A 13,820-nucleotide genomic window follows, 5' to 3' on the forward strand; every position below is an offset into this window, starting at 1 on the left:
GGTATATGAATAGGAAGGGTTTGGAGGGATATGGGCCGGGTGCTGGCAGGTGGGACTAGATTGGGTTGGGATATCTGGTCGGCATGGACAGGTTGGACCGAAGGGTCTGTTTCCATGCTGTACATCTCTATGACTCTAGGTTATAGTCCAACAGGTTTAAGTGGAAGCACTAGCTTTCGGAGCACCACTCCTTCATTAGGTGGTTGCCAACCACTGATGAAGGAGCAGTGCTCCGAAAGCTAGTGCTTCCAATTAAATCTGTTGGACTATGACCTGGTGTTGTGTGATTTTTAACTTTGTACACCCCAGTCCAACACCGGCACCTCCAAATCATAGTTTCAAGTCATTCTTATTAATTGGCTTGCTTGCACATTTAAATATAGATACAGGGATTGATGATTTTGACTATTTTATTGATACTTTATCACCATTCCCATGTCATTTTGGTTAGGTTGTGGTCCCCCATTCTATTGTATTTAATGCTTTATTCATGCATTTGGCTTGACAGTCAGTAATAGTAAGTGAGAGGGAGAACATCTATTCTCACCCACTGTCCATGAAACCTCTGTCCTGCAAAGGATAGTTCATAGCAGTCAAAAAGGGAATAAGCTTTCCTTTCTCTAATTGGGCAAATGGTCTTTTGTATTTAGTTGTTCATTGAGGACATTTTCTGTGCCATTATTTGTCTTCAACTATTTGTCTTTAGCTAAAACTTCTGTTGTGTAATTTGCCCCAGGCCAAGATAAGGGTCACACTCAGGGTTACAAGATATGGCCATTAGTGCAACCAACGAATTTTCAGTGGTGTTAGTGAAAGAACAAAAACCTCAAGGGAATACAACTGCTTCCAGGCAGAGGATCTTTTGGGAGGAGGACTTGTGCTGTTGTTAAGCACACATGAGGAAGGTAATGGGAAACCACCACATATATTCTTTTCCCTCGACATATTGCTAATCGTATCTGTAATTGAACAGGGAAGTGCAGAATTGCAGGATGTGAAGAAATGAACGCAGATCCTGCAGTTGTGTAAACCAACGTAACTATCAAAACCATTGCCTTTTGATCCACAGTCTTTTCATTGATGACTCCAAAACGCATGCAAGAATTAAAATCCATTGTGCTAATGGCATCTACAGTGCAGTTGAAGATGCCATAAAGGAAACTGTCAATTTCCCATGGCAGGAAGTACAATTGCTCATACAACAGAGGAGCGAGACGGTTTGAGACTCTCTCTACCACTTGTAACTACTGATTGTCAAGCCAAATGCACAAATGAAGCCTTAAATACAATAGAATGGAGGATCCTGGGGACACACACTTCACTGCCAGTTGCTTCCAGCATGACTTGCAGAGCACAACATCCTGAGAAGTCGTGTGTGCACTACAAGCTTCTGAACTACTATCTTGATGGGATGGCCAAATGCTATATTTGAAGCATGACATACATTCAATATATTCTTTAATCATTGAAAGAAGAAGGTTTTGGGGTGAGTTTCTGGATTTAGCAGCAAGCATTGCTTCATCCTCACAGAGGAGGCAACAATAGATATGAAGGGTCTGCAGTATGATAGAGGGATGTAGCAGAGGCTTTGTTGAGGCCAAGCTCTGCATAAATTGGGGATTAACATAATGACATCCAAAATAGGAGCAGAGTAGGCCATTTGAGCCTTTTGATTCAATAAAATCATGGCCGATCCATTTGTGTTTTGAGTTCCACATTCCCTAGGAGAAAGTGAGGACTGCAGATGCTGGAGATCAGAGCTTAAAAATGTGTTGCTGGAAAAGCGCAGCAGGTCTGGCAGCATCCAAGGAGAAGCCCTTTTCAGGCTTATGCCTGAAATGTCGATTCATCTTCTCCTTGGATGCTGCGCTTTTCCAGCAACACATTTTTAAGTTCCACATTCCCACCTAGATTAGATAGAGTGTGGAAACAGGCCCTTTGGCCTAACAAGTCCACACCGAAGCGCAACCCACCCAGACCCCATTCTCCTACATTTACGCCTTCACCTAACACTACGGGCAATTTAGCTCGGCCAATTCACCTGACCTGCACATTTTTGGACTGTGGGAGGAAACCGGAGCACCCGGAGGAAACCCATGCAGACACAGGGAGATTGTGGTGGGAATTGAACCCGGGTCTCTGGCGCTATGAGGCAACAGTGCTAACCACTGTGCCACCCATTTTTTTTTTACCTACAGTATGGAAACAGGCCCTTCGGCCCAAAAGGTCCACACCGACCCGCCGAAGCACAACCCACCCAGACCCACTCCCCTACATTTACTCCTTCAACTAACATTATGGGCAATTTAGCACGGCCAATTCACCTAACCTGCACATTTTTGGACTGTGGGAGGAAACCGGAGCACCCAGAGAAAACCCACGCAGACACGGGGAGAATGTGCAAACTCCACACAGTCAGTCGCCTGAGGCAGGAATTGAACCCGGGTCTCTGGTGCTGTGAGGCAGCAGTGCTAACCACTGTACCACCATGCCCCAGTGACACTTAATTCCCTGTCATAAACAGGTCTCACTGTAAGGGTTTTCTGAAATTCAGGGATCCTTAGCCTCCTGTAGTTGAGTATATGTACCTACATAGTCCAGATTATTTTAGCTAATTTGTGTACTTTTTAAATCATTTTATCAGGTCATAGCCAAGATGAAATAGAAAAACAAGTAAAGGTGCGTTATGTTTTACTTCATATTTACATAAAATAGCTCTTCTTGCAAACATTAGAAGTTACAATGTTCGGTTCATAGCTGTGACCATGTGTTCACTCTCAGGTGGTCCTGGGATCAGGGTTGATATTAATGTATTTAATTGCTCACTGTTTGAATAGATTGAATATGTAAAAAAGTATTTGAAATCATTGACAATAAAAATTGGAGATGTATGTTGCTGTTTGTAAGCTTGATCAAAAAGCAAAAGCTTTACAAAGGAAAGAAATGCTCCTTGGCCATGGCGACAGAGGAGGAAACTGAGTCACAAGAAGGATTGAAAATTAATAAGAACAAGGTATTGGGTAGGCTGTTGGTACTTAAAGTTGATAGGCACTGCCATAGGACGCATTCAAGAATATTAAAGGAATTGAGTGGAAATTGCAGAGGCACTGGCAATAATATTTCAATTTTTCCTACAGTCAGTGTGCAACAAGACTATAAATGTAGCTTGTTCAGAAAAGGTTGTAAGGATAAACTTGCCATACAGATTAGTCTGTTCAACATCAGTGGTGGGGAAACATCTTGAAACAATTATTCAGGATAGAATTAATAGCCATATGGACAAACATGGGTTAATTACAAAGAGCCAGCACAAATCCGTTGGGGAAAATGGTGTTAATTGACTTGCATATTTGTAGAGATAACAGAAAAGGTTGATGCGGTTATTGTGCTGTGTAGGGTACATGGATTTTCAAAAGGCACTTAATGCAGTGCCACACAACAGACTTGTGAGCAAAGGTCATGGAATAAATGGGACAATGAACTTTGATACAATTGTCTGAGGGATAGGAAATAGAAAGTATTGGTTCATGAACATTTTTTGATCTGGAGAATGGTTTGTAGTGGGATTAGTTTTGGACGTTTGCTTTCTAAGATATATATTAATGTTCTAGATTTTGGTGGTGAGGGGACAGTTTCCAAGTTTGCAGATGATTCAAAACTTGGGAGCATTATAAGATGTGAGAAGGACAAGTTAAAACTACAAAAAAACTTTGATGAGCTGGTAGAGTGGACAGATGCATTCAATGCAGAGAAAAGTGAGGTGCTACATTTTAGTAGAAAGTACATGGATATACAGTATAAAATAAAAAGGTGCCACCCTAAAGGATATGCAGGAGTAAAGGCATCTAGTTGTATATGGGCATAAATCATATTAGGTGGGAGAGTAAAAATACATACTCTTGGTTTTATTAATGTCATGTAGAATATAGGAGCAAGGAGGTTATGCTGAACTTGTATAGGACACTAGTTAGACTTCAATCAGAGTATTGAATACAATTCTGGGCACCAGACTGTAGGAACAATGTGAATGCATGGAGAGAATGCAAAAGAGGTTTACAAGACTGGTTCGAGAAATGAGAAACTTCAGTTATGAAGGTAAATTGGAGAAGTTCAGACTGTTTTCTTTGGAGAGGAGATGCAGAGAGGAGATTTGACTGAAGTTTTCAAAATCTTGAGATGGCTGAATAGAGTAGATGGAGAAAAACTATTTCCTCTCATAAAGGGATTGAGAATGAGAGAGCATAGATATAAAGTAATTCACAAAAGCAAATGCGATGACAGAAAAATGACCAGTCGTTAGAGTTTGGAATGCACTGCTGGAAAGTGCAGTGGACAAAGGTTCAATTGAGGCATTCTAGAGGGCATTAGATGATTATTTAAATAGAAACAATATGCAAGAGTATGGAAAAGGAACAGGAGAATGGCACTGAGTCATGATGCTCATTCAATGAGCTGGCACAGACATGATGGGCCGAATATCATCTTATGTAATAATTCTGTTATTCTGAAGTGCTCTAGAGGAGTGAGAGATATGATGTGAGTCACAGAAGGGGATATACATGCAGAACTACATAAAATACTACTCTAGGAGCATTTGAGCTTGCTTTATTTATATCTTTAGAATTATCCCTACGCTAAGCAGATATCATCAAAGAAGGAATTTTATTCTTCTGCTGTATTTTGTTATGTCAGTATTTGATACACTTAAGAGATTTCCCCTCATCAAAAAGACTTACATTTTCGTAGTGATTTTCACAACCTGAACATCTTAATGAAAAGTCAATTATGTAGTTTCCTATTTTCTGTTGAAAGTAGATATATTCTACTGTGTAGAAGTGATTTTGCAGATGAACTGTTTCAGTGAATAGGCTGCTCAGGGTACCTTACACGATGGTGCTTTATAAGGCCTAGAAAGGCTTTATCTCACCAGCCTCTGCAAATAAGAACAAGCTACTGCCTCCATAGTGTGCCATCATATAGCTTTTATTAAGTCACAACTGAAAAGAAGGAAGCTGTTGACAGCAATCAAGTCAGTCCCATTCCCTTGCTTGATCCATATGGCTCTGCAACATAATTTTTCTCAAGAGTCCACTCTATTTTTAAAAATAATTGATTGTCTCTGCTTTCACAACCCTCATATGCAGAAAGTTCAATTTCATTGCCACTTCCTGCAAAAAAAAGTTCTTCCTCACATAATCCCATACCTCTTGCCAAAAACTTTAAATTTTCCACTCTTAATTGTAGTGCCATATGATAATAGGAAGATATTTCTTTGTCTGTCTTCCTTAAATCTGTCATAATCTTATACAAATTTATTACATCGTCCCTCAAACTCATTTTTCCAAAGAGAACAATCCCAGGTTCTCCAACTCAATCTTGAAGCTAAAATTTTTCATCCCTCGAGCATTCTACTAAATATGTTCTGCAATTACCCAAGGTCCTTCACATCCTAATGTGGTGACCAGAACCAAATCTTGTTGTGGCCTAAATATAAATATAAATATTCAGCATAATTTATCTGCTTTTGTACACCACACCTCTATTTTGGAAGTCCAAAAATTCATAAGCTTTGGTAATTGCTTTGTCAGGAAGTCCTGCTGTCTTCAAAGCTCCATGCACATGAACCATCAGGGTCCCATGTCTCTGTGCATACTTTAGAAATGTGCCATTAAATCTATATTGATTTTCCTTATACGTTGTGCCAGCCTGTCTATATCCGGTTAAGTTTATTGGTGATATCCTGATTGTTTACCACACATCCAAATATCCACGTTACTTTTATATATCAAGAAAAGCAGTTGTCCCAGCGCTGACCCTTAGGAAACACCACTAGTTACATCCTCCAGTCTGAAAGACAAACATTTACCACAATTCATTTTTGTTTGCCCTGAATTCAGTTTTTTATAAAACAACAAAACTGACACTAAGCCTTCTATTCCATGAACCTCAATTATGTTAACCATCTTTTTTCATGGTAATTGTTATAAATTATTTTTCTGTACAGCCACTGGAAAGCAAAGATGAACTTCAGCCAATAAGTGAAGAACAAATTTCCATGACCAAGGAGATTGGTTCTGGGCAAGATGATATTCTCAGTGCAAAGGAACAGAAAATGAAAAATGAAGGAGAACGGGAAAGAGGAGGAGAACTGGAAAGAGGAAGTGACCAGGAAAGAGGAGGAGAACTGAAAAGAGGAAGTGACCAGGAAAGGGGAGGAGAACTGAAAAGAGGAAGTGACCTGGAAAGAGGAGGCGAACGGGAAAGAGGAGCCGAACGGGAAAGAGGCGCCGAACGGGAAAGAGGAGGCGAACGGGAAAGAGGAGGCGAACGGGAAAGAGGAGGCGAACAGGAAAGAGGAGAACTGGAAAGAGAAAAACTAGAAAGACTAAAAAGAGAACGGGAATTAGCAAGGGAAATGAGACGAGCATCAAGATCTAAAGGTAAGAATGGCACATTTTATGGGGACTGAAATCCCATTGTTTCACAAGCGAATTAATAAGCAGTTAATTTATAATTGCACAGCGGCTGGGAAAATGGGGTACCTGATTTTTTGTCTCTTAACTCAGATGAAGAAAAATATTTGGCCATAATTTCATGACCAGTGTTTCTTTTTGATGCTGAGATAATCTGGATATCTCAAAATTGAGTGAGAAACAGCCAGTTAGAGAAATATACTTCAATTCCTTTTTCAGTAACATATTGGCCAGAAAGGGCTGTAGTGGTGTTTCACATGGCAATTTACATTAATTGAATGTATATTTCACAATTCACTTCACATTTATTTTCAATCTGCAAATTGCTGGGATGTGAGAGTGATAATGGTGCAGTGATGTCAGTGTTGCATTTGGGTCCTCATAAACATTCTGCCTGAAGGCTGACAAAAGGACACTGGAAATAAAGACAAGAATGGCCTGTAAGCAGGTCCATTGTTTAATATAGTCGTAACTTATCTCAGGCTTAGCCTCCACTTAACTGCCCATTCTCCTGCACGTACTACCAAAAAAAAGCTGTAACCAATGTCATATCTACAAAGTAGAAACATGATTTTTGAACATGATGTTTTCACAGAAAATGCTTTAAAGTGAGTAATAGTAATAAATTGAAGATTTTTGGAGTTTGAGACTAATGGGTCTAAAGATGTGTATACCCTCCTTTAGGAACTGGGGAGGAGGGATGAATAGGTGCTGGGATTTAGAGGGTGGAAAGGCTCCTTACAGGATTAAAATAGTAATGTGGAGGGAAGAGGCAGAGGGTAAATAACCCAATAAAACCATGTACATTGTAGGGTTTCAGAAAAAAAAATAGCATGAGCTGACTAATGTAGGCAAAGTAAACATTCTCAAATTCTTACTTCATAACCAGAAGCATAAAGTTACAGCTCAGAAAGAAGTCATTCAATGTCTACGCCAGCTGAATAAACTAGCCATCTACTCTAACCTCACTTACCAACCCCTGGTCTGTGGTTTTGCAGATTCCAGCTCTTCAGGTGCAGATTCACTTCTATTTCATCTATGTCCATTTCCATTAATATATTGAATCTAACAGTAATTTGATCAGTCTCCAAAATGGTCACCCATTGCAACTTCATTCACCTGTCCAGATTCATTTCCTAAGACTCATTATAAAATTGTGTCTTGTTACTAGGCTTACAATGTGCTAGCTAAAAAAGTTCTCTTGAATGTAGATCAATTTTGTTCTTTCACGCAGCCTCCCTGTTGATCTTTGGGTAGTTGAAGTCTCGAAGCATTACTGCCCTGTTTTCATACTCAGAAATCTCTCTCCACATTTGATCCCCTAACTGCTTTCCATTATTTGTGGATCCAGAGTACAGACACAGCAGTGTAACTGTCCCTTTTTTTGTTTCTGGGTTCCACCCATATGGCTTAAATTGATGTGTCATTTAGTTTCTCATCCTTCTCACAGCTGTGCTATTGACACTGAAGTAGTCCAGAGAAGGTTCACTAAGTTATTCCTGAGTATTGGAGGGATTTTATTATTAGGAGAGGTTGATTATCGGTGAGGTTGAAATGCATTGCCTTTACCACTTTCCAAAATGGAATATCCGTTAGCAAGTACATCGACTCAAGGTTTCTTGCACTGCATGGTTCTCTTCGATTAACTGGTGGTCACCCATTCCCCCTGTGCCTCCAGAAGAAGACAGTTCACCACCACTTTCTCCAACCCAGTTAAAGATAGGCAATAACTGCTGGCCTAGCCGAAAATGCCCACATTTCATGAATGAACTTTGAAAAGTGATTCCCTGTACTGTGAAACCTAACAAGGTGTTACTTGCTTGACTTAATTACTTGTTCAACTCACAAGTAATTAAGTCCTAAAGTCTGGAGCCAGGGAAGGCAGTCTTTCAAAAATGATCTTTGCAACTTTATTTCTGCATAAGCTGGGAGACAATAAACACATAGCAATCAACCCATTCGACGCTCCCTTTGTTTTCTGTACACTGCCAAAGTAGTGCACAGTATGCAAGAATGAGCATCAATGGATGAGGGTAACCCTTCCTTCCTGAAGGAGTTTTTATCTCACACTGAGTCCTGCAACAGCAGGACTTTAAATGATGCAGTGAACGTGGCCTGTGCAAAGTTTACAGCAGTATTGGAATAGTGAGCTGTGTTGTCTGCTCATCAAGAGCCACCCCAGGATGAAACTCAGAGGGAGGACATTTTGGAATTATAAAATACATATGCTCCATAAACTGTACAGTTAAAATACTTTTCATGGTTGCAGGGTAGAAAAGGTAAATAAGAGTGGGAGGATGCTTGTGTAGTACTTGGGAGCTTTATTATTATCATATTGTGCATTGAAAGTGACAATAACTAATCTGTGATAGCAAATTAACGTATTTACCATTTTATTCTTTCTTCCAACTGATCCAGATACACACGGGCAAGCGGGAGCTTTGACAGAGAGCCCTGAGACATCGATGGAACAAATGAGGAGGACACGCAAGGCAGAGAGGAGGAGGAGGAGGCTAACTACCCCGAAGGTTGAAGAGGAGCCAATTAATGAAGAGGCCTGAGCATTGCAGTGTCTATGCTGCATTGCGAGAGTGTATGGGGAAAAAGGGATCACTTGATCACAACAAACCTCCCAAACCTTCCTCCCTTCTAAATCCTGGCCCCTCTGGCTTTGTGCAACCTATGCATCTCCTCCCTCAGATCTAGAGGGCATGCTGCTAAGAAACTCATGATCTGTATTTGAACTACTCAATGTGGAGACTCCCTTTATATTAGCACTTTGGGGTGCACCTATGCCCTATGGACTGTATCAGGTCAAGAAGATAGTTCACCACCATCTCATCAAAGGCAAATAGGGATGGGCAAAAATACCTATATCCAATGAATGAGTATATGTAAAAAAAAAGGACAGCTCTGTGAAATGAGGGAAATGCATACTGATTCCCTGTAAAATGGATAAGATGCAGCACCTGGCTTAAGAATGGCTATGTGGAGGACCATAGGATCTAAGAACAAGAAAGAGGATGAATGAAGAGCATTGCAGATATCTGTGACCTGCTGGTACACTGACCACAACATGATGCTTCTCTATCATTCAAGAGGCCAAAAACTGGACATTCATTGTTAGCTTATTGAATTATTTGCAAAGTACAACGGAACAGTAGTTGATATCTGTCTCCCCCTCACTGCAGGACTGAATGCTGTGGGGACAATCCAGGGCCATGATGGACATATTGATTGGTAGAAAGACAGCAGTTTAGAGGGGCCCATTGTTACACTTTCAGGTTTAGTGCCAAATGCACAAGCTTTCTATGAAATGGTTGCTTATGGTAATTCTCCAATAGTGCAGCCAGCAGCTACAGGGATCATTGCCTGGATCCTAACTCCCTGATCTAGATGCAAATGCTGAGCTCTTGGCACAGAGTTTATGGGTGTGGAGGAGCAAGAAATACATCAGTGCATATTTATTCTTATTTGCATTCATTGCTCAAGTACTGTTTTCTGACCTGTTGCATTAAATTAAAGCTCGATTTTTAATCTCAGTCATCTTTTATTTTCCAAAAGTGTACAAATTATTCAACAGAAACATGTGGAAGTTTCTTGTCCAGCTCAGGTTAGCAGGTCCAGATGTTGGGAGCTGATGTGTGTGGTGGAAGCTGTGTACAGTGTAGGTAGGGGAGGATGGGGGAATGAAGCTCGGGGGAATGGCAGCTGTCATTGTTCAAATACCTGAGCACAAGTTGTTCTGAAGCTGCCCTGGACCCTGCAGCCATTGTCTTTCTCCAGGGACATGGGGCTTCCAGATAGACTGAAATTTGAATACCCTGTTTCACTCATGTCAACTATAGGTATATAATTCCATTATCCTCTTCATCAGTTGCCAATGATGTAATCTGGCATGGTTTGTCCCCTAAAATCATCCATACCCTTGTCAGACTCTGGTGAATAAGTCATGGATGTTGGAGTCATGAAGAATGTCAGAACCATCACTATTTTCATTGTTTTTGATTTGGAACGGTGAGCTAAGGTTGAGAATTGAACTTTAGACGTGGAGCATCTGCTTATGGGATGTGGGTGAGACCAGATGGGCCCAGCATTTATTGCCTGTCCCTAGTTGCCCTTGAGAAGGTGGTGGTGAGCTGTCGTATTGAACTGTTGCAGTCCATATGCTGTAGGTGGACCCACAATGCCATTATGGAGGGAATTCCAGGATTTTGACCCTGTGATAACGAAGGAACAGCGATATATTTCCGAGTCAGGATGGTGAGTGACCTGGGGGAGAATTTGCAGGTGGTGGCGTTCTCAGGTTTTCCGCTGCCCTTATCCTTCCAGATGGAAGTAGTTGTGGGTTTGGAAGGTGCTGTCTAAGAATATTTGGTGAATTTCTGCAATGTGTTTTGTAGATAGTATACACTGCTGCTACTGAGCATCAGCAGTGGTGGGATTGGAAGTTGTGCCAATCCAATGGGCTGCTTTGTCCTGGATGGTGTCAAACTTCTTGATTATTGTTGAAGCTGCACCTATTCAGTCAAGTGGGGAGTATTCCATGACACTCTTGACTTGTGCCTTGTAGATTATGAGAAGGTGAGGTCTGCAGATGCTGGAGATCAGAGTCGAAAGCGTGTTGCTGGAAAAGCATAGCAGGTCAGGCAGCATCCAAGGAGCAAGAGAATCAACATTTCGGACCGTAGCCCTTCATCTGAATTGTAGATTCAGGCTTTGGGGAGTCAGGAGATGAGTTACTCACCACAGTATTCCTAGCCACTATGTTTGTGTTGAGTCCAATTGAGTTTTTGGTCAATGGTAACTTCCAGAATGTTGATAGCAGGCAATTCAATGGTGGTTAGATTGTCTGTGATTGATGATGGTCATTGTATGTTATTATTATTCTGAGAACACTGTACACATTTAAGCATCTGAGATGAATTATGCTGAAATTTTCCTCAAAGGAATCATCTTAGAAATCAGGTTGTCATATTCCTAATTGTAAGAATATATTCGTGTCCTGCTCTTGTTTTCAGTAACACAACTCCCTCCTACTTTCAAGCCACAAATCCACTACCTCTGCTGCCTGTGGGACAGGGCATACCCAAGGTTTAGTGATGGTATTGTCTCGGGCATTGTCAATAAGATATGATTCTGAGAGTATGGTCACATCTAGCTGCTGCTTAACTGGTCTGTGAGACAGTTTTTCCAGTTTTGACGTTAGCCCCCAAAACGTTTGATGTTTGTGTTGAGAATTTTGCAGGGTCAGCAGGATTAAATGTGGCATTGTTGTTTCTAGTGCCTTAGCTTATGCTGGTGGCTTATCCTGTTTCATTCCTTTTGGGGCTTTTTAGTAGTTGATACAATTGAATGATTTGCTAGGCCATTTCAAGGGAGAGTTAAGAGTCCCAATTACAGTGCTGTGGGTCTGGAGTAACATATAAGCCTTCAATACCAGTTTTCCTTCATTACAAGCATCAGTGAACCAGATGGGTATTTACAACAATAATTTCATGGTCATTATTAAATGTTCAGTTCCAGGTTTTATTGGATTCAAATTCCACCACCTGCTGTGGTGTGATGGAATTGGGTCCACAGGATATCAACAAGGTTTCTTGATTATGAATCTAGCAACCATTCGACTACACTGTCACCTCCACTATATATATTTATATGTATGTTTGATCTATATGTGTAAGTGGTTAAGGCTTAAAGCACTGCTTGGGACAGTGCTAGAGGCAGGTTTAATTAAAACATTTGAAAGGAAATGAGAGAGTTATCTGCAAGTGAAGAATGTCCAGGTTTGTGGGGAGAAGGCACTGAAATAGCCCCGCGTGGATTGCTCAGAGAGCCAGTGCAAGCATGATGGGCTGAATTAATTAGAAATCTCTATCAAACAGTCAGTATTGGCTTATAATTATACTATGGTTATAATGTAGAATGAGGCCAACAAGCCAATTGCATTGTGTTGGCTCTGTCATGTTTTTGCCTTCTCAGGTAGCCCTACACATTCATTCTTTTCGGGTACGAATCCAATTCCCCCCAGATTTAAAAACTAAAGGCAAAAAATATATCTTCTGGTTCTCAATTCTTCTCCCATGGGAGGTTTTCCTTATCTATGCTGTGCAGACCTCACTGCAATCTTAACAGGTTACTGAAATAGTTTGCCAAGAATATTGATTTTCTTAAAAGATTTTGAACATTACCCAATGTGCCCCAATGATTCATATTGTTAACTATTTTGCAATGCAGTAAATTACATTTGAGTTGGTTGTTTTGTGAAAAAGTGATAACAAAAGTAGCAAAGTTAAACAAATAAAAGGAGTCTTCATTGGACAACAGATTCACAGAGAAAGTTTAAGAGGACACCTGAGACCATCATTTGGAAGAGGAGCTTCTTGGTCTGAACTAAAATCTCCACTATTATTTGGGATCAATTGCAAATAAGTTGCAAAATTTGGATACAACATCAGGATAGCATTGAAAACAAACTGTGAAATCCAGACAGTTTAAAAGTTTTTTTAAAAATTCATTGATGGGAGTGAGTGTCACTGGCCAGACCAACATTTATTAGCCATCCCTCAGTGGCCAGAGGGCAGTTAAATATCAACCACATTGCTGTGGGTCTGGAGTCACATGTAGGCCAGTTGTTTTCTTCCCTATAGGACATTAGTGAACCAGATGGGTTTCCCCCCCCTCCCCCCAACAATTGGCAATGGTTTCACAGCCATCATTAGATTGCTAATTTCCAATATTCACTGGATTGAGATTCCACCATCTGCCATGACAGGATTTGAATTCCGTTCCCAGATCATCACCAGGGTCTCAGGATTAATAGTCTATCAATAATGCCATTAGACCATCACCTCCCCTACTGTGCAATTGCCTGGAAATAAACTATGATATTTGTCTAAGCAATATTTCTAGTAAAAATATTCATTTACGTATGTTTTATATTCACATAATTGATTTGCAATTGGTGCAACGTATTCATTATCAAGACGCAGAGAAAAGAAATAATCGTGTAACAGAACGGCAGTGTGAATGTTGAGCAGGGCAGGGGTCTGAATGGGGAGCAGCAGACATGAAGAGTTTATTTTCTATGTTTATGTTGTTCCTCTCCGCCATTACCCATCGATTTTTTTTCCAGCATGCACTGAAAATGCATGAGAAGAATTACAATATTTTGATAAAAGTTGAAGTGTGATTCTGTATCCTTGTTTCCAATTCAGAAGCCATTCTCAGGGTTAGAAGTAGATTTAGAATCAATCCCAACTCTTGCTGTTATTAAAATTAGTTCCCTCTAGAAGTAAGGTCATAAAATTACAAATGAAAAATGGATGGGTCTGACAGCATCTGTGG

General features: G+C 40.5%; 1 protein-coding gene across 4 annotated transcripts in view; it reads left to right on the forward strand.

The window, feature by feature from the left end:
* LOC122540452 (octapeptide-repeat protein T2-like) overlaps positions 1-9,423 on the forward strand; it is a 37,043-nt gene extending 27,620 nt beyond the window's left edge. For 3 of the 4 annotated variants that reach the window (XM_043676260.1, XM_043676258.1, XM_043676259.1), the window contains 3 exons: positions 2,645-2,679; positions 6,005-6,440; positions 8,892-9,423. In XM_043676260.1, the coding sequence (XP_043532195.1) occupies positions 2,645-2,679; positions 6,005-6,440; positions 8,892-9,034 (614 nt within the window). In that variant the 3' untranslated portion in view covers positions 9,035-9,423. Of the gene's footprint in view, positions 1-1,069; positions 1,487-2,644; positions 2,680-6,004; positions 6,441-8,891 lie in introns of all 4 variants that reach the window. The other variant, XM_043676257.1, reaches the window with a different exon arrangement.
* Positions 9,424-13,820: the final 4,397 nt, after the last annotated feature.

This window comes from Chiloscyllium plagiosum, chromosome 34 (genome assembly GCF_004010195.1).
Source record: "Chiloscyllium plagiosum isolate BGI_BamShark_2017 chromosome 34, ASM401019v2, whole genome shotgun sequence".
Lineage (NCBI taxonomy): Eukaryota > Metazoa > Chordata > Chondrichthyes > Orectolobiformes > Hemiscylliidae > Chiloscyllium > Chiloscyllium plagiosum.